The 19,884-nt window shown below is 42.4% G+C and overlaps 1 protein-coding gene across 3 annotated transcripts in view; it reads left to right on the top strand.

Annotated features, from left to right (window-relative positions):
- The first annotated feature begins 2,259 nt into the window (after window positions 1-2,259).
- Window positions 2,260-19,884, top strand: part of cers5 (ceramide synthase 5) — a 43,685-nt gene continuing 26,060 nt past the window's right edge. For 2 of the 3 annotated variants that reach the window (XM_029692936.1, XM_029692937.1), the window contains exon 1: window positions 2,260-2,719. In XM_029692936.1, coding sequence (XP_029548796.1) covers window positions 2,547-2,719 — 173 coding nt within the window. In that variant the 5' untranslated portion in view covers window positions 2,260-2,546. The remainder of the gene's footprint in view (window positions 2,720-19,884) is intronic. The other variant, XM_029692934.1, reaches the window with a different exon arrangement.

Below are 19,884 nucleotides of genomic sequence, written 5' to 3'. Positions count from 1 at the left end.
TCAATCTGACTAGCCTGCTACCCTAAACTCTTCATCTTTACCATTTTCTAGAGGGACTACTGCAACCTTTCTGATCTGCTGAGATGTGGATTTCTCAGTACTCTAATCTGGGGCCAATTTAATATAATCAGAACACATGATTGTATATTTTTCTGGAGCAAGGGAATAAGTATGTGTATTAAATCTGGCAGAATAATTAGCCCACTTAAATATTTACCGAGTCAATTTACTCCGAAACACTTTAGTAAATGTAGTGTGTATAGATTTTAAGGTATTCAGTAATCAGCATAGTATGTAAAGGTTCTGTAGAAGTCGGTGATGTATTCACTCACTTTTCACTTTCTCTTTTCAGATTTCTGACGGTTCCATTGGGCCAAAATCATGATGTGATTTCAAAATTAGTCTTGCATATACTGTAGGTTTGTGGACAAATTACTAACTTGTTTCGTAATAACAGGCTTTGATAAACAAACGTTGTCGTTTTTCCTCCAAAACAGTTGACCACAGGAGCTGGTGTAATGTAATAGAATTATCAGAGTCCCTAGTTTACATGGTTTGCATAGTTATTAAGTCAGTGATCAGTGATTCTACACTTCACTTTACCCTCAAACTGATCGTCTCCAACAGACTCAATCCCTGATCATCGGAGGTTATAAAAATGGGGCAATTAGGACAGTTAAAGGGGAGAGACAACCAGAAAATATAAACAATTCAAAATCAGAATATTGCTTAAAAAAAATAACTTGCTGGGACTCTGCAGAAAACAATATGTTCTGCAAAACCTGCAATTTAACATTCGATTATTATACATATGGGTATGAAGGGCATATTTATAACAGAACATGTAGAGTGGGATTTGTAGACTATTTTCAGAACATAAATGGCTAGCATATTTTCATTAGCTACAGAAATAAAACCCCAACAACTTCTCCAACTCGGTTAAGACGGCAGTATATGAAGTATTTTTCTGTTCCACAAAGCGCAGGTTCTCGGGAACACTGTTGAATAGTTCACTGCCTGAATCAGCCAGAACCATTTTTAACATCTTCTTCACCTAGCTCTCCTACAAAATATGAAGAACACATTGGTCGTGTGTGTCAGTGGGTTCGTCCATTATTATGGCGCTGCTTTCACATGTATTTTTTTACCAGACTGCGCCTCCGTTCTATACGTATGTTAATGAATGCACATGCATTTGGGAAATGGCCATTTTGTTTGGAGAGGGATGTTGGCGCTTGCAAAAGCCATATCCTCAGCATTTACGTTTTTAGGCCTATGTGTATTTCTATAGCGAATGAAAATGGCTAATTTGTTTGGACATTTTCTGAGATAAAATGCCTATTATACCCATATAATGTTGATAACAGACAATGAATAAGTTAAATATTTATGTTGATAATGTCCTTAAGATATGGTAATCAGATATGCTACATTAGGCTAAAGCGTTGGCTGCTGATGAGAACAATTGTCAGCAAACATTTAATTTGAAGTCATTCCAGATGGTTGGGAATTGATTTTGGGCTAATTGAATAACTACGTTAGTTGATCATGGTACGCCCACCTGATAATGAATTGACAAGTGGTGTGAGGTGGCGCTGTGTGAGGTGGCGCTGTGTGAGCTGTGTGAGGTGTGTGAGGTGGCGCTGTGTGAGGTGTGTGAGGTGGCGCTGTGTGAGGTGGCGCTGTGTGGGCTGTGTGAGGTGTGTGAGGTGGCGCTGTGTGAGGTGTGTGAGGTGTGTGAGGTGGCGCTGTATGAGGTGGCGCTGTGTGAGGTGGCGCTGTGTGAGGTGGCGCTGTGTGGCGCTGTGTGAGGTGGCGCTGTGTGAGCTGTGTGAGGTGTGTGAGGTGGCGCTGTGTGAGGTGGCGCTGTGTGAGCTGTGTGAGCTGTGTGAGGTGTGTGAGGTGGCGCTGTGTGAGGTGTGTGAGGTGGCGCTGTGTGAGGTGTGTGAGGTGTGTGAGGTGGCGCTGTATGAGGTGGCGCTGTGTGAGGTGGCGCTGTGTGAGGTGGCGCTGTGTGTGGTGGCGCTGTGTGAGGTGTGTGTGGTGGCGCTGTGTGAGGTGGCGCTGTGTGAGGTGTCGCTGTGTGAGGTGGCGCTGTGTGAGTCTCTTGCTGTCTGTTGATTGAAATGTGGAGTAATCATGACATTTCAGAACGTCTCCCGTGTAATACTATGGACGGCCACCTGGTGGAGCCCTTCCATTATGGTTCAACTTTTAAAGTCCAGTCTGAGGGACAAAACCAATTTCTACATACAAACGTTCACCTATGTTGCGCACACGATTTTAATCACGGATTATTATTGATTATCTCTTATTTTGACAAGAACGCTATCTAGCTAGATTGGCTGCGGACTGGTAAAGTAACAGTATTCCATCAACGGTACCTCTGAATAGCGGGCGGGAGGTGGGGCCGTGGCCCATTTCACTTCCTTAATGCAACAACTCCATCACGTCAGGGGCACGACACGGAGGGACGGCGGTGGAAACCTTTCTCAACTTTTTTCCCTTAGGATATATTTATTTAATCGAAGCCACTTTTGGTGACTATGGCTGCTCTTTCAGCCTGGTTTTGGAACGAGAGATTTTGGCTCCCACATAATGTGACTTGGGCGGACCTTGCAGACCCAGCGCCCGGGGTGGAGTATCCAAAAGCCAGTCACTTGCTCTCTGCCTTACCGCTGGCTTTGGGGATCTTTGTGGTCAGAATACTATTTGAGAGGTACGTACTGTCTGTTTTTTTGAACTCATATCATTTACATTCATCAACTCTTTCATGAAGATAACACTCGCCCGGCCGTGCCAGTTGTATTTGCAGTCACAAATACTACTGGAATATTTAATAATTGGAAGGAAGTGTACTTGGAATTGATGAAGAACCGAAGGTAATTTGGGAGGTTTTGCCCACCCTAGCTAGCTAAGCTAACCTGTTGTCTGTCTGGTCGCCTGTCGCTTCCTAATGTGAGCTCTGGAGCAAGATAACTCATTCCAGGTTTCATTTATGGAACAATCTTCAAAATGTTCAAAAAGTTTATGTTCAGGTGCCTCAAGGGCAGTTCAGAAAGATGATTGAGGACCTTATTACTGATGAATGTGTTTTTGTTTTTTTATGACCGTGTTTTTCTTTCTGTTTGCTCTTTTTGTATTTATATTGATGTGTGTATTTTCTGTCATTTAGACCTTGCTCTCAGTATGACTCCCAGATTTAAAATAAAAGGTTAAATAAATCAATCGATGCAAACCATCGAAATAGATAAATAAAGTAAGTTCATTATCTGTTTGATGTAATAGCTTTGGCAGACACTCAGTGACTGATCATCAGAACTTGATGACAGTTGTCATGGCTGGCAATGGTCTGTGTTGTTAGGCAGTTAATTACAGTCAACGTTACATCATTCCTCTGTTGTAGCCAGGCTACAACCCACCCGCAATACACAGGTTGCCTGCAATTCAAATCAGGCCTGGCAATTATAGCTATAAAACTGCTGGAGAGAGTAAACATTTATAACAGACCCTTGTCACTGAGAAAATGGGAATGAGAAAAATGACACAGCATGAAAACGGTTTCACTTTTGAGAGTTTTAGGGCTTAGTTAGGTTGAAATCAAAAAACATGTGATGTCCTGTGATGATGAAGAGTTAAATTGTAGGCATTTCACCACATTGGTTATACTTTTAGTGCCCTTTTTCATAAAGTGTCTCAGAGTAGGAATGATGTTTTAAAATAGGCATACATTTTGAAGATTGTATCAGTCTGGTCTCATAGACTACACGTAACATAGTTAATGTGAATCCGGGAAACTGTTTTGTTACATTAGACAGTAGGTTATCGTAACATATTGTATGAATTGCAATTTGTAACATATCATACGAATTTGAATGATGACATCCACAAATTAATACATACCATATGAAATGTAACATATCTTACTAATTAGATGGATCCAGATTTACATTTACTATGTTACGTCTACCCCTGAGTCCAGGTTGGTTAAATGGGCAGGTGGGACCTGATCCTAGATCACCTCTACTCTCAGATGCTTGATACCGCCCCAGATCTTCACAGTGCAAAGGAGATGGGCAGCTCAAGGGAAAGGGGTTTATTTCTGGATGTAAGGGACTTCTATCCTTCCTCACCTCTCAGGAGAAATAAATCAAATAAATAACATTTTATTTGCTGTGAATACAACAGGTGAAGACCTTACCATGAAATATTTACTTACAAGCCCTTAACCAACGATGCAGAATTGTTTAAAAAAAGTAAATAAAAAATACATTTAAAAAGTAACACAAAATAACAATAACGAGGCTATATACAGGGGACACCGGTACCGATTCAATGTGCGGAGGTACAGGTTAGTCGAGGTAATATGTACATGTAGGTAGGGGTAAATTGACTATGCACAGATAATAAACAGTGAGTAGCAGCAGTGTAAAAAAAGGGGGTCAATGCAAGTAGTCCGAGTAGCCATTTGATGTATTGTTCAGCAGTCTAATGGCTTGGGGGTAGAAGCTGTTCAGGAGCCTTTTGATCCCAGAACTGGCACTCCGGTACCGGTCGCTCCTCTTTTCAGTTCAGTGCAGCTAGCGACTGTAACGAGCTGCAACAAACACTCAAACTGGATAGTTTTATCTCAATCGCTTCATTCAAAGACTCAATCATGGACACTCTTACTGACAGTTTTGGCTGCTTTGTGTGATGTATTGTTGTCTCTACCTTCTTGCCCTTTGTGCTGTTGTCTGTGCCCAATAATGTTTGTACCATGTTTTGTGCTGCTACCATGTAGTGTTGCTACCATGTTGTTGTTATGTTGTGTTGCTGCCTTGCTATGTTGTTGTCTTAGGTCTCTCTTTATGTAGTGTTGTGTTGTCTCTCTTGTCGTGATGTGCGTTTTGTCCTATATTTATAAACTCAGCAAAAAAAGAAACGTCCCTTTTTCAGGACCCTGTCTTTCAAAGAATTCATAAAAATCCAAATTACTTCACAGATCTTGATTGTTCACTGTTTCCCATGCTTGTTCAATGAACCATAAACAATTAATGAACATGCACCTGTGGAACGGTCGTTAAGACACTAACAGCTTACAGACGGTAGGCAATTAAGGTCACAGTTATGAAAACTTAGGACACTAAAAAGAGGCCTTTCTACTGACTCTGAAAAATACCAAAAGAAAGATGCCCAGGGTCCCTGCTCATCTGCGTGAACGTGCCTTAGGCATGCTGCACGGAGGCATGAGAACTGCAGATGTGGCCAGGGCAATACATTTCAATGTCCGTACTGTGAGACGCCTAAGACAGCGCTACAGGGAGACAGGACGGACAGCTGATCGTCCTCGCAGTGGTAGACCACGTGTAACAACACCTGAACTGGATCGGTACATCCGAACATCACACCTGCGGGACAGGTACAGGATGGCAACAACAACTGCCCGAGTTACACCAGGAACGCACTATCCCTCCATCAGTGCTCAGACTGTCCGCAATAGGCTGAGAGAGGCTGGACTGAGGTCTTAGTAGGTCTGTTCTAAGGCAGATCCTCACCAGACATCACCGGCAACAACGTCGCCTATGGGCACAAACCCACCGTCGCTGGACCAAACAGAACTGGCAAAAAGTGCTCTTCACTGATGAGTAGCGGTTTTGTCTCACCAGGGGTGATGGTTGGATTTGCGTTTATCGTCGAAGGAATGAGAGTTACACCGAGGCCTGTACTCTGGAGCGGGATCGATTTGGAGGTGGAGGGTCCGTCATGGTCTGGGGCGGTGTGTCACAGCATCATCGGACTGAGCTTGTTGTCATTGCAGGCAATCTCAACGCTGTGCGTTACAGGGAAGACATCCTCCTCCCTCATGTGGTACCCTTCCTGCAGGTTCATCCTGACATGACACTCCAGCATGACAATGCCACCAGCCATACTGCTCGTTCTGTGAGTGATTTCCTGCAAGACAGGAATGTCAGTGTTCTCCCATGGCCAGCGAAGAGCCCGGATCTCAATCCCATTGAGCATCTCTGGACCTGTTGGATCAGAGGGTGAGGGCTAGGGCCATTCCCCCCAGAAATGTCCAGGAACTTGCAGGTGCCTTGGTGGAAGAGTGGGGTAACATCTCATAGCAAGAACTGGCAAATCTGGTGTAGTCTGAGGAGGAGATGCACTGCAGTACTTAATGCAGCTGGTGGCCACACCAGATACTGACTGTTACTTTTGATTTTGACCCCCCCTTTGTTAAGGGGCACATTATTCAATTTCTGTTAGTCACATGTCTTTGGAACTTGTTCAGTTTATGTCTCAGTTGTTGAATCTTGTTATGTTCATACAAATATTTACACATGTTAAGTTTGCTGAAAATAAACGCAGTTGACAGTGGGAGGACGTTTCTTTTTTTGCTGAGTTATATATATTTTTTATCCCAGGCCCCTGTCCACAAAGGAGGCCTTTTGCCTTTTGGTAGGCCGTCATTGTAAATAAGAAATTGTTCTTAACTGACTTGCCTAGTTAATTAAAGGTTAAATAAAAAATCTGTAGTAGGATTATATCTGTAGGATCATATAATATTTAGCTTCTGGTTTAACCTTTACCTTGGAGGTAGTAGATACTTGTCAGAAGGTGAGTGTAGCTGGTGCAGGAAGTCAGGCGCAGGAGAGAAAAATGAGTGAGCAACGTACTTTACTCAAAAAAACAAAGGCACAAGGTAAACAAATACACTTGACCAATAACCAACGGTAAATATTACGCACGGGGGAATTACAGCACCCGTCGAAAACCAGCCATCATAGAAACAATCACGCACAACAAACATGGGGGAAACAGAGGGTTAAATACATGAACATGGAATTGGATAATGAAAACCAGATGTGTAGAAAATAAAGACAAAACCAATGGAAAATGAAAGATGGATCAGCGATGGCTAGAAGACCGGTGACGTCGACCGCCGAACGCCGCCCGAACAAGGAGAGGGACCGACCTCAGCGGAAGTCGTGACAACACTCTCATATATCCATTACATAGTTGAACCTTTTCTCTGTGAGGAGAGGAGTAAGCAATAACCCGTTTGAGAATGTTTTGTCCTAAAGCACGTCCGGGTTTAAACCTCTTCTGCTGGACATGTTGGGATAAGCTTGGCTGCCTAATATCCTAAATGATGTAAACAGTGCATCCTTTAGTTCACTCAACATCTCTTTACAGTCTCCCTCACGTACACACACCTCTAGGCTACATTATTTTAGTAGTTTAATGAACGTTTTTCAACTGTCATACAGACAGACAGCAGCTAGCTTGCCTGACTTGCTCAGGTGACTCCCCCCATGCTCTCAGATAGTATGACGGTCACAGGATTTAGAAGCTGTTGTAGCGTTGCCTCTGTCTCTTGGCAGCCTGCCTTCCAATAGGATACTATTGGAAATAATTGCAAATACTTTCTTTGGGCTTGATTGAGCTTGTCTGCCTTAATTGACCAATAGAAAAGTCCTAAAACTGCAAACACAAAGATTTCTGCTTGGCAGCAGGGCCCAGCACAGGGTTTGTGTATTTAAATGTTCTGGTCCTGAGGAAGAACAGGAATGTTTTGACTTGTCTGTTATGTCTCTTCCTGTTGCCTCTTTTTTTTATATATATATTTTTTTAATTTAACCTTTATTTAACTAGGAAAGTCAGTTAAGAACAAATTCTTATTTACAATGACGGCCTACCAAAAGGCAAAAGGTCTCCTGCGGGGGCTAGGATTAAATATAAAAATAAATTAAATAAAAATATAGGACAAAACAAACATCATGACAAGAGAGACAACACAACACTACATAAAGAGAGACCTAAGACAACAACATAGCATTGCAGCAACACATGACAACACAGCATGGTAGCAACACAACATGACAACAACATGGTAGCAACACATCATGGCAGCAGCACAGCATGGTAGCAACACAACATGACAACATGACAACAACATGGTAGCAACACAACATGGCAGCAGCACAACATGGTAACAGCACAAAACAGGTTACAAACATTGTTGGACACAGACAACAGCACAAAGGGCTGTGCCTCTGGTATGTTCATCCATTCTTGTTCAGAAGACCATTTGTAGTAGGAGTAACCCTCAGAAGACCATTTGTAGTAGGAGTAACCCTCAGACTGTCCACTTTCCAACCGAGATTACAGGTAGCCTATCAAGGATATACAACCTGGATAAATAAAGTTTACCAAGTCTACACTAGGCAATATCTAATAAAGCTGTTGGGTACCAGATTCACAGGACTGCAAACAGAAAAAACGTTCTCATTTCACCCACTGTCAGCTCCTAATTGTTTGCTGTCTGACTCTTCACTCAACGATGGATGCTATAGGCCTAAATTCATCGAGCTAGATAACAGATCTCTATTGATGGCTCCATCAGTCAGAGTAAGCTACATACTAACATTTAACATCTCTATAATCTATCATCCCCGAGGCTTCAATGCACATAATACATAAGGATGTAAGTTACATTAAACTTTTGTGTCCAAATCATTGTTCACGCTGAATTCATACAGGGGATTTATGAAGGACAGATGGCGTAAACTTAACACTAGACTGTAAAGCAAACTGAGATTTGAAACAATAGCCTGGCCTATGGTGTAAACACTGATAATGAAACTAGTTTACCCTATGGTGTAAACACCAGTGGTGTAAAGTACTTAAAGTAAACATAATTTAAAGTACTACTTAAGTCGTTTTTGGTGGTATCTTTACTTTAATATTTATATTTTTGACAACTTTTACTTTTACTCCACTATATTCCGAAAGAAAATAATGTACTTTCTACTCCATACATTTTCCCTGACACCCAAAACTACTAGCTACATGTTGAATGCTTAGCAGGACAGGAAAATGGTCCAATTCACGCACTTAAAGAGAAAATCCCTGGTCATCCCTACTGCATCTGATCTGGCTGAGTCACTAAACACAAATGCTTTCTTTGTAAATGATGTCTGATTGTTGGAGTGTGCCCCTGGGTATCTGTAAAAAAAAGAAAATCGTGCCGTTTGGTTTGCTTAATATAAGGAATTTGAAATGAATTATACTTTTACTTTTTATACTTTTTATTCTAAGTATATTTTATCAATTACGTTTACTTTTGATACTTAAGTATATTTAAAATCAAATACTTTTTAACTTTTACTCAAGTAGTGTTCTACTGGTTGACTTTCACTTTTACTTGAGTCATTTTCTATTAAGGTATCGTTACTTTTACTCAAGTATGACTATTGGGTACTTTTTACGCCACTGGTAAACACTGATAACTAAGCTAGTTTATCCTATGGTGTAAACACTGACAATTAAACTAGTTTACACTATGGTGTAAACACTGACAATTAAACTAGTTTACACTATGATGTAAACACTGATAATTAAAACTAGTTTACCCTATGGTGTAAACACTGTTAGTTAAATAAAATAAAATCGTATTAGTCACATGCGCCAAATACAACAGGTATTTGGATGCACTGTTTACATTATTTTATTTATTTTATTTCACCTTTATTTAACCTGGTAGGCAAGTTGAGAACAAGTTCTCATTTACAATTGCGACCTGGCCAAGATAAAGCAAAGCAGTTTTACACATGGAGTAAAACAAACATACAGTAGAAAAATAAGTCTATATACAATGTGAGCAAATGAGGTGAGATAAGGGAGGTAAAGGCAACAAAAGGCCATGGTGGCGAAGTACATACAATATGGCAAGTAAAACACTGGAATGGTAGATTTGCAGTGCAAGAAAGTGCAAAGTAGAAATAGAAATAATGGGGTGCAAAGGAGCTAAATAAATAAATACAGTAGGGGAAGAGGTAGTTGTTTGAGCTAAATTATAGATGGGCTATGTACAGGTGCAGTAATCTGTGAGCTGCTCTGACAGCTGGTGCTTAAAGCTAGTGAGGGAGATAAATGTTTCCAGTTTCAGAGATTTTTGTAGTTCGTTCCAGTCATTGGCAGCAGAGACCTGGAAGGAGAGGCGGCCGAAGGAGGAATTGGCTTTGGGGGTGACCAGTGAGATATACCTGCTGGAGCGCGTGCTACAGGTGGGTGCTGCTATGGTGACCAGCGAGCTGAGATAAGGGGGGACTTTACCTAGCAGGGTCTTGTAGATGACCTGGAGCCAGTGGGTTTGGCGACGAGTATGAAGCGAGGGCCAGCCAACGAGAGCGTACAGGTCGCAGTGGTGGGTAGTATATGGGGCTTTGGTGACAAAACGGATGGCACTGTGATAGACTGCATCCAATTTATTGAGTAGGGTATTGGAGGCTATTTTGTAAATGACATCGCCGAAGTCGAGGATCGGTAGCATGGTCAGTTTTACGAGGGTATGTTTGGCAGCATGTGTGAAGGATGCTTTGTTGCGAAATAGGAAGCCAATTCTAGATTTAACTTTGGATTGGAGATGTTTGATGTGAGTCTGGAAGGAGAGTTTACAGTCTAACCAGACACCTAGGTATTTGTAGTTGTCCACATATTCTAAGTCAGAACCGTCCAGAGTAGTGATGCTGGACAGGCGGGCAGGTGCAGGCAGCGATCGGTTGAAGAGCATGCATTTAGTTTTACTTGTATTTAAGAGCAGTTGGAGGCCACGGAAGGAGAGTTGTATGGCATTGAAGCTCGTCTGGAGGGTTGTTAACACAGTGTCCAAAGAAGGGCCAGAAGTATGCAGAATGGTGTCGTCTGCGTAGAGGTGGATCAGAGACTCACCAGCAGCAAGAGCGACATCATTGATGTATACAGAGAAGAGAGTCGGCCCAAGAATTGAACTCTGTGGCACCCCCATAGAGACTGCCAGAGGTCCGGACAACAGGCCCTCCGATTTGACACACTGAACTCTACCAAGACTATTGAGTCTGCCGATTAGGATGTGGTCGAAAGCCTTGGCCAGGTCAATGAATACGGCTGCACAGTATTGTTTCTTATCGATGGCGTTTAAGATATCCTTTAGGACCTTGAGCGTGGCTGAGGTGCACCTATGACCAGCTCTGAAACCAGATTGCATAGCGGAGAAGGTGCGGTGGGATTCGAAAAGGGTCGGTAATCTGTTTGTTGACTTGGCTTTCGAAGACCTTAGAAAGACAGGGTAGGATAGATATAGGTCTGTAGCAGTTTGGGTCAAGGGTGTCCCCCCCTTTGAAGAGGGGGATGACCGCAGCTGCTTTCCAATCTTTGGGAATCTCAGACGACACAAAAGAGATGTTGAACAGGCTAGTAATAGGGGTTGCAAACATTTTGGCAGATAATTTTAGAAAGAAAGGGTCCAGATTGTCTAACCCGGCTGATTTGTATGGGTCCAGATTTAGCAGCTCTTTCAGAACATCAGCTGACTGGATTTGGGAGAAGGGAGAAATGGGGAAGGCTTGGGTGAGTTGCTGTGGGGGGTGCAGTGCTGTTGACCGGGGTAGGAGTAGCCAGGTGGAAAGCATGGCCAGCCGTAGAAAAATGCTTATTGAAATTCTCAATTATAGTGGATTTATCGGTGGTGACAGTTTCCTATCCTCAGTGCAATGGGCAGCTGGGAGGAGGTGCTCTTATTCTCCATGGACTTTACAGTGTCCCAGAACCTTTTTGAGTTTGTGTTGCAGGAATCAAATTTCTGCTTGAAAAAGCTAGCCTTGGCTTTTGTAATTGCCTGTATATATTGGTTTCTAACTTCCTTGAAAAGTTGCATATCACAGGGGCTGTTCGATGCTAATGCAGAACGCCACAGGATGTTTTTGTGTTGGTTAAGGGTAGTCAGGTCTGGAGAGAACCAATGGCTATATCTGTTCCTGGTTCTAAATTTCTTAAATGGGGCATGCTTATTTAAGATGGTGAGGAAGGCATTTAAAAAAAATAACCAGGCATTCTCTACTGACGGGATGAGGTCAATATCCTTCCAGGATACCCAGGCCAGGTCGATTAGAAAGGCCTGCTCGCTGAAGTGTTTCAATGAGCGTTTGACAGTGATGAGTGGAGGTCGTTTGACCGCTGACCCATTACGGATGCAGGCAATGAGGCAGTGATCGCTGAGATCTTGGTTGATAACAGCAGAGGTGTATTTAGAGGGCAGATTGGTTAGGGTGATATCTATGAGGGTGCCCGTGTTTACGGCTTTGGGGTGGTACCTGGTAGGTTCATTGATCATTTGTGTGAGATTGAGGGCATCAAGTTTAGATTGTAGGATGGCTGGGGTGTTAAGCATGTCCCAGTTTAGGTCACCTAGCTGCACGAGGTCTGAAGATAGATGGGGGGCAATCAGTTCACATATGGTGTCCAGAGCACAGCTGGGGGCAGAGGGTGGTCTATAGCAGGCGGCAATGGTGAGAGACTTGTTTTTAGAGAGGTGGATTTTTAAAAGTAGAAGTTCAAATTGTTTGGGTACAGACCTGGATAGTAGGACAGAACTCTACAGGCTATCAGGAACTTGAAGCTCTCAACCTGCTCCACTACAGTCCCGTCGATGTGAATGCGGGCGTGCTCGGTCCTCTTTTTCCTGTACAGTCGTGGCCAAAAGTTTTTGGAATGACAAAAATATTAATTTTCACAAAGTCTGCTGCCTCAGTTTGAATGATGGCAATTTGCATATACTCCAGAATGTTATAAAGAGTGATCAGATGAATTGGAAAAGGACCAGCTGACATCATGTCAGTGATTATCTCGCTAACAGGATTTGAGCCATAAGAAGTTAACGGGATTGATTTGACAACATCCGGTGAAATGGCAGAGTGCCAAATTCAAATTAAATTACTATAAATATTAAACTTTCAGGAAATCACACATGCAATACACCAAATTAAAGCTACACTTGTTAACTTCTTGGGGCTATGTGGTACGTTAGCGTGCCACCCGTGGCGCACCCTATCAACAGCAGGTGCATTTCAAGAGCGGCAAATTTGAAACCAAATAAATGTCAAAATTCAAATTTCTCAAACATACAACTAACTTACACCCTTTGAAAGATAAACATCTCCTTAATCTAACAACGTTGTCCGATTTCAAAAAGGTTTTACGGGGAAAGCATAAAGTTAGGTTATGTTAGGAGAGTACATTGACAATAGCTGTGTGTAATGTATTGTCGATTCAAAGACAGGCGTCACCAAAACCATAAAATCAGCTAAAATTATGCACTAACCTTTTACAATCTCCATCAGATGACACTCCTAGGACATTATGTTAGACAATGCATGCATTTTTAGTTCTATCAAGTTCATATTTATATCTAAAAACAGCGTTTTACTATGGCGTTGATGTTCAGGAAATCGTTTCCCTCCAATACCGGCAGTCAAGTCATGACAACAAAATAATGAATTAATATTAGAAAATATTGGTAAAATATTATATTGTCATTCAAAGAATTATAGATTTACATCTCTTGAACGCAATGGACTTGCCAGATTTAAAATTAACCTTACTGGGAAATCACACTTTGCAATAATCTGAGCACTGCGCCCAGAAAAATACGCATTGCGATACAGACTAACCGCCATGTTGGAGAGATCTAAAATCGAAAATACTATGTAAATAATCCATTACCTTTGATTCTCTTCCTCAGATGTCACTTCCAAAGAATCCCAGGTCCATAACGAATGTAGTTTTGTTCAAAAAAGCTCATCATTTATGTCCAAAAAGCTCCGTGTTGTTAGCACATGATCTAAGCCAGCCGGACTTCACTTCACTTCACGAACGGAAAAAATATATTTACGTTCGTTCAAACATGTCAAACGTTGTATCGCATAAATCATTAGGGCCTTTTTTAACCAGAACATGAATAAAATTCAAGGCGGACCATTGGGTTCTCTTTTAAAACGTTTCGGAATGAGAGTACCCAACATGAACTCGCGCGCCAGGTGTCTAATGGGCCATCACCGTTCCAAGGCTCTTCTTCGGTCAGATCTCACTGTAGAAGACTCAAAACACTTTGTAAAGGCTGGGGACATCTTGTGGAAGCAATAGGAAGTGCCAAAACATTCCTCAGCCCCTTTGTTTTTCAATGGTATAGGCTTAAAGTCAATTCAACACATCAGGTATCCACTTCCTGTCAGAATCTGTCTCAGGGTTTTGCCTGCCAAATGAGTTCTGTTATACTCACAGACACCATTCAAACAGTTTTAGAAACTTTAGGGTGTTTTCTATCCATATATAATAAGTATATGCATATTGTAGTTACTGGGTAGGATTAGTAACCAGATTAAAATCGGGTACATTTTTTTATCCAGCCGTGAAAATACTGCCCCCTATACCCTAACAGGTTAATGCAGCCAACGTGTCAGATTTCAAAAAGGCTTTACGGCGAAAGCAAACCATGCGATTATCTGAGGATAGCAAACCAAACAAACACAGACAATCATAATTCAACCCGCCAGGCGCGACACGAAACTCAGAAATAAAGATATAATTCATGAGCTTCTTCTGTTGGCACTCCAATATGTCCCATAAACATCACAAATGGTCCTTTTGTTCAATTAATTCCATCGTTATATATCCAAAATGTCAATTTATTTGGCGCGTTTGATCCAGAAAAACACCGGTTCCAACTTGCGCAACATGATTACAAAATATCTCATAAGTTACCTGTAATCTTTGTCCAAACATTTCAAACAACTTTCCTAAGACAACTTTAGGTATTTTGTAACGTAAATAATCGATACAATTTAAGATAAATGGTGTTCAATAGCGGAGGAAAACAAAGTGGAGCGTGCTTTCAGGTCACGCGCCTCAACCACAACAGTATACTTCACTCGACCCTCGTTCTGAACAGGGCTACTTCTTCATTACACAAAGGAAAAACATCAACCAATTTCTAAAGACTGTTGACATCCAGTGGAAGCGATAGGAACGGCAAGCAACTGCCTTAGAATTCTAGATTCCCATTAAAAACCCATTGAAAAGAGAGTGACCTCAAAAGTTTTTTTCCTGGATGGTTTGTCCTCGGGGTTTCGCCTGCCAAATAACTTCTGTTATACTCACAGACATCATTCAAACAGTTTTAGAATCCTAGCTTCTGGGCCTGAGTAGCAGGCAGTTTACTTTGGGCACACTTTTCATCAGGACGTGAAAATACCGCCCCCTAGCCTAGAGAAGTTAACATAGGTGTGAGTGTTGACGAAGACAAGGCTGGAGATCACTCTGTCATGCTAATTGAGTTCGAATAACAGACTGGAAGCTTCAAAAGGTTGGAATCATTGTTCTTCCTCTGTCAACCATGGTTACCTGCAAGGAAACACGTGCCGTCATCATTGCTTTGCACAAAAAGGGCTTCACAGGCAAGGATATTGCTGCCAGTAAGATTGTGCCTAAATCAACCATTTATCGGATCATCAAGAACTTCAAGGAGAGCGGTTCAATTGTTGTGAAGAAGGCTTCAGGGCGCCCAAGAAAGTCCAGCAAGTGCCAGGACCGTCTCCTAAAGTTGATTCAGCTGTGGGATCGGGGCACCACCAGTACATAGCTTGCTCAGGAATGGCAGCAGGCAGGTGTGAGTGCATCTGCACGCACAGTGAGGCAAAGACTTTTGGAGGATGGACTGGTGTCAAGAAGGGCAGCAAAGAAGCCACTTCTCTCCAGGAAAAACATCAGGGACAGACTAATATTCTGCAAAAGGTACAGGGATTGGACTGCTGAGGACTGGGGTAAAGTCAATTTCTCTGATGAATCCCCTTTCTGATTGTTTGGGGCATCTGGAAAAAAGCTTGTCCGGAGAAGACAAGGTGAGCGCTACCAGTCCTGTGTCATGCCAACAGTAAAGCATCCTGAGACCATTCATGTGTGGGGTTGCTTCTCAGCCAAGGGAGTGGGCTCTCTCACAAGTTTGCCAAAGAACACAGCCATGAATAAAGAATGGTACCAACACATCCTCTGAGAGCAACTTCTCCCAACCATCCAGGAACAATTTGGTGACGAACAATGCCTTTTCCAACATGATGGAGCACCTTGCCATAAGGCAAAAGTGATAACTAAGTGGCTCGGGGAACAAAACATCGATATTTTAGGTCCATGGCCAGGAAACTCCCCAGACCTTAATCCCATTGAGAACTTGTGGTCAATCCTCAAGAGGCGGGTGGACAAACAAAAACCCACAAATTCTGGCAAACTCCAAGCATTGAGTATGCAAGAATGGGCTGCCATCAGTCAGGATGTGGCCCAGAAGTTAATTGACAGCATGCCAGGGTGGATTGCAGAGATCTTGAAAAAGAAGAGTCAACATTGTAAATATTGACTCTTTGGATCAACTTAATGTTATTGTCAATAAAAGCCTTTGACACTTATGAATTGCTTGTAATTATACTTCAGTATTCTAAAGTAACATCTGACAAAAAAATATCTAAAGACACTGAATCAGCAAACTTTGTGGAAATTAATATTTGTGTAATTCTCAAAACTTTTGGCCACGACTGTAATCCACAATAATCTCCTTTGTCTTGATCACATTGAGGGAGAGGTTGTTGTCCTGGCACCACACTGCCAGGTCTCTGACCTCCTCCCTATAGGCTGTCTCGCCATTATCGATGATCAGGCCTACCACTGTTGTGTCATCGGCAAACTTAATGACGGTGTTGGAGTCGTGCCTGGCCGTGCAGTCATGAGTGAACAGGGAGTACAGGATGGGACTGAGCATGCACCCCTGAGGGGCCCCTGTGTTGAGGATCAGTGTGACGGATGTGTTGTTACCTATCCTTACCACCTGGAGGCGGCCCGTCAGGAAGTCCAGGATCCAGTTGCAGAGGGAGTTGTTTAGTCCCAGGGTCCTTAGTTTATTGATGAGCTTTGAGGCCACTATGGTGTTGAACGCTGAGCTGTAGTCAATGAATAGCATTCTCACATAGGTGTTCCTTTTGTCCAGGTGGGAAAGGGCAGTGTGGAGTGCAATAGAGATTGCATCATCTGTGGATCTGTTAGGGCGGTATGCAAAGTGGAATGGGTCTAGAGTTTCTGGGATAATGGTGTTGATGTGAGCCATGACCAGCCTTTCAAAGCACTTCATGACTACAGACGTGAGTGCTACGGGTCGGTAGTCTTTTAGGCAGGTTACCTTACTGTTCTTGGGCACAATGACTATGGTGGTCTGCTTAAAACATGTTGGTATTACAGACTCGGACAAGGAGAGTTTGAAAATGTCAGTGAAGACACTTGCCAGTTGGTCAGCGCATGCTCGCAGCAAACGTCCTGGTAATCCATCTGGCCCTGCGGCCTTGTCAATGTTGACATGTTTGCCCCGAAGCGAGCATAGAATTAGTTTAGCTCGTCTGGTAGGCTCGTGTCACTGGGTAGGTCTCGGCTGTGCTTCCGTTTGTAGTCTGTAATGGTTTGCAAGCCCTGCCACATCCGACGAGCTTAAGAGCCAGTGTAGTACGATTCGATCTTACTTATTGACATGTTTCCTGTTCAATGGTTCGTCGAAGGGCATAGCGGGATTTCTTATAAGCTTCCGGGTTAGATTCCTGCTCCTTGAAAGTGGTAGCTCTAGCCTTTAGCTCAGTGTGGATGTTGCCTGTAATCCATGGCTTCTGGTCGGGGTATGTACGTACGGTCACTGTTGGGACGATGTCATCGATGCACTTATTGATGAAGCCAATGACTGATGTGGTGTACTCCTCAATGCCATCGGAGGAATACCGGAACATATTCCAGTCTGTTCTAGCAAAACAGTCCTGCAGTTTAGCATCTGCTTCATCTGACCACTTATTTATTGATTAAGTCACTGGTGCTTTAATTTTTGCTTTCAAGCAGGAATCAGGAGGATAGAATTATGGTCAGATTTGCCAAATGGAGGGCAAGTGAGAGCTTTGTATTTATTTTTATTTAACCTTTATTTATCTAGGCAACTTAAGAACAAATTCTTATTTTCAATGACGGCCTACCAAAAGGCAAAAGGCCTCCTGCGGGGATGGGGGCCTGGGATTAAAAATAAAAAATAAATATAGGATTAAACACACATCACAACGAGACAACACAACACTACATAAAGAAAGACCTAAGACAACAACATAGCATGGCAGCAACACATGACAACACAGCATGGTAACAACACAACATAACAACAACATGGTAGTAACACAACATGGTAGCAGCACAAAAACATGGTACAAACATTATTGGGCACAGTCAACAGCACAAAGGGCAAGAAGGTAGAGACAACTATACATCACACAAAGCAGCCACAGCTGTCATTAAGAGTGTCCATGATTGAGTCTTTTAATGAAGAGATTGAGATTAAACTGTCCAGTTTGAGTGTTTGTTGCAGCTCGTTCCAGTCGCTAGCTGCAGCGAACTGAAAAGAGGAGCGGCCCAGGGATGTGTGTGCTTTGGGGACTTTTAACAGAATGTGACTGGTAGATCGGGTGTTGTATGTGGAGGATGTGGGCTGCAGTAGATATCTCAGATAGGGGGAGTGAGGCCTAAGAGGGTTTTATAAATAAGCATCAACCAGTGGGTCTTGCGATGGGTATACAGAGATGACCAGTTTACAGAGGAGTATAGAGTGTCGTGAAGTGTCCTATAAGGAGCATTGGTGGCAGATATGATGGCCGAATGGTAAAGAGCGTCTAGCCGCTCAAGAGCACCCTTACCTGCCGATATATAAATTATGTCTCCATAATCTAGCATGGGTAGGATGTTCATGTGAATCAGGATTAATTTAGCAGCTGGGGTGAAAGAGGAGCGATTACGATAGAGGAAACCAAGTCTAGATTTAACTTTAGCCTGCAGCTTTGATATGTGCTGAGATGCCATTAAGACTCAGTGCACCGTCTAGCCATACTCCCTAGTACTTGTGTGAAGTGACTACCTCAAACTCTAAACCCTCAGAGGTAGTAATAACACCTGTGGGAAGAGGGGCATTCTTCTTACCAAACCACATGACCTTTGTTTTGGAGGTGTTCAGAACAAGGCTAAGGGTAGAGAAAGCTTGTTGGACACTAAGAGAGTATTGTTGTATAGCATTTAACACAAAATCCGGGAAGGGGCCAGCTGAGTATAAGACTGTATCATCTGCATATAAATGGATGAGAGAGCTTCCTACTGCCTGAGCTATGTTGTTGATGTAAATTGAGAAGAGCGTGGGGCCTAGGATTGAGCCTTGGGGTACTCCCTTGGTGACAGGCAGTGGCTGAGACAGCAGATTTTCTGACTTTATAGACTGCACTCTTTGAGAGAGGTAGTTAGCAAACCAGGCCAAAGACCCCTCAGAGACACCAATACCCCTCAGAGACACCATTTTAAAGACAAGACTCTCGTAATCTAACCACACTGTCCGATTTCAAAAAGGCTTTACAACGAAAGCAAAACATTAGATTATGTCAGCAGAGTACCCAGCCAGAAATAATCAGACACCCATTTATCAAGCTAGCATATAATGTCACAAAAACCAAAACCACAGCTAAATGCAGCACTAACCTTTGATGATCTTCATCAGATGACACTCCTAGGACATTATGTTATACAATACATGCATGTTTTGTTCAATCAAGTTCATATTTATATCAAAAAACAGCTTTTTACATTAGCATGTGACTAGCATGTGACTAGCATTCCCACCGAACACTTCCGGTGAATTTACTAAATTACTCACGATAAACGTTCACAAAAAACATAACAATTATTTTAAGAATTATAGATACAGAACTCCTTTATGCAATTGCGGTGTCCGATTTTAAAATAGCTTTTCGGTGAAAGCACATTTTGCAATATTCTGAGTAGATAGCCCGGCCATCACAGGCTAGCTATTTTGACACCCACCAAGTTTGGTACTCACCAAACTCAGATTTACTATAAGAAAAATTGGATTACCTTTGCTGTTCTTCGTCAGAATGCACTCCCAGAACTTCTACTTAAACAACAAATGTTGGTTTGGTTCCAAATAATCCATAGTTATATCCAAATAGCGGCGTTTTGTTC

The sequence above is a fragment of the Salmo trutta genome, chromosome 16 (genome assembly GCF_901001165.1).
Source record: "Salmo trutta chromosome 16, fSalTru1.1, whole genome shotgun sequence".
In the NCBI taxonomy this organism is placed as follows: Eukaryota; Metazoa; Chordata; class Actinopteri; order Salmoniformes; family Salmonidae; genus Salmo; species Salmo trutta.
The sequence above is the reverse complement of the archived record's forward strand: the minus strand, read 5'-3'. Positions and strand labels throughout refer to the sequence as shown.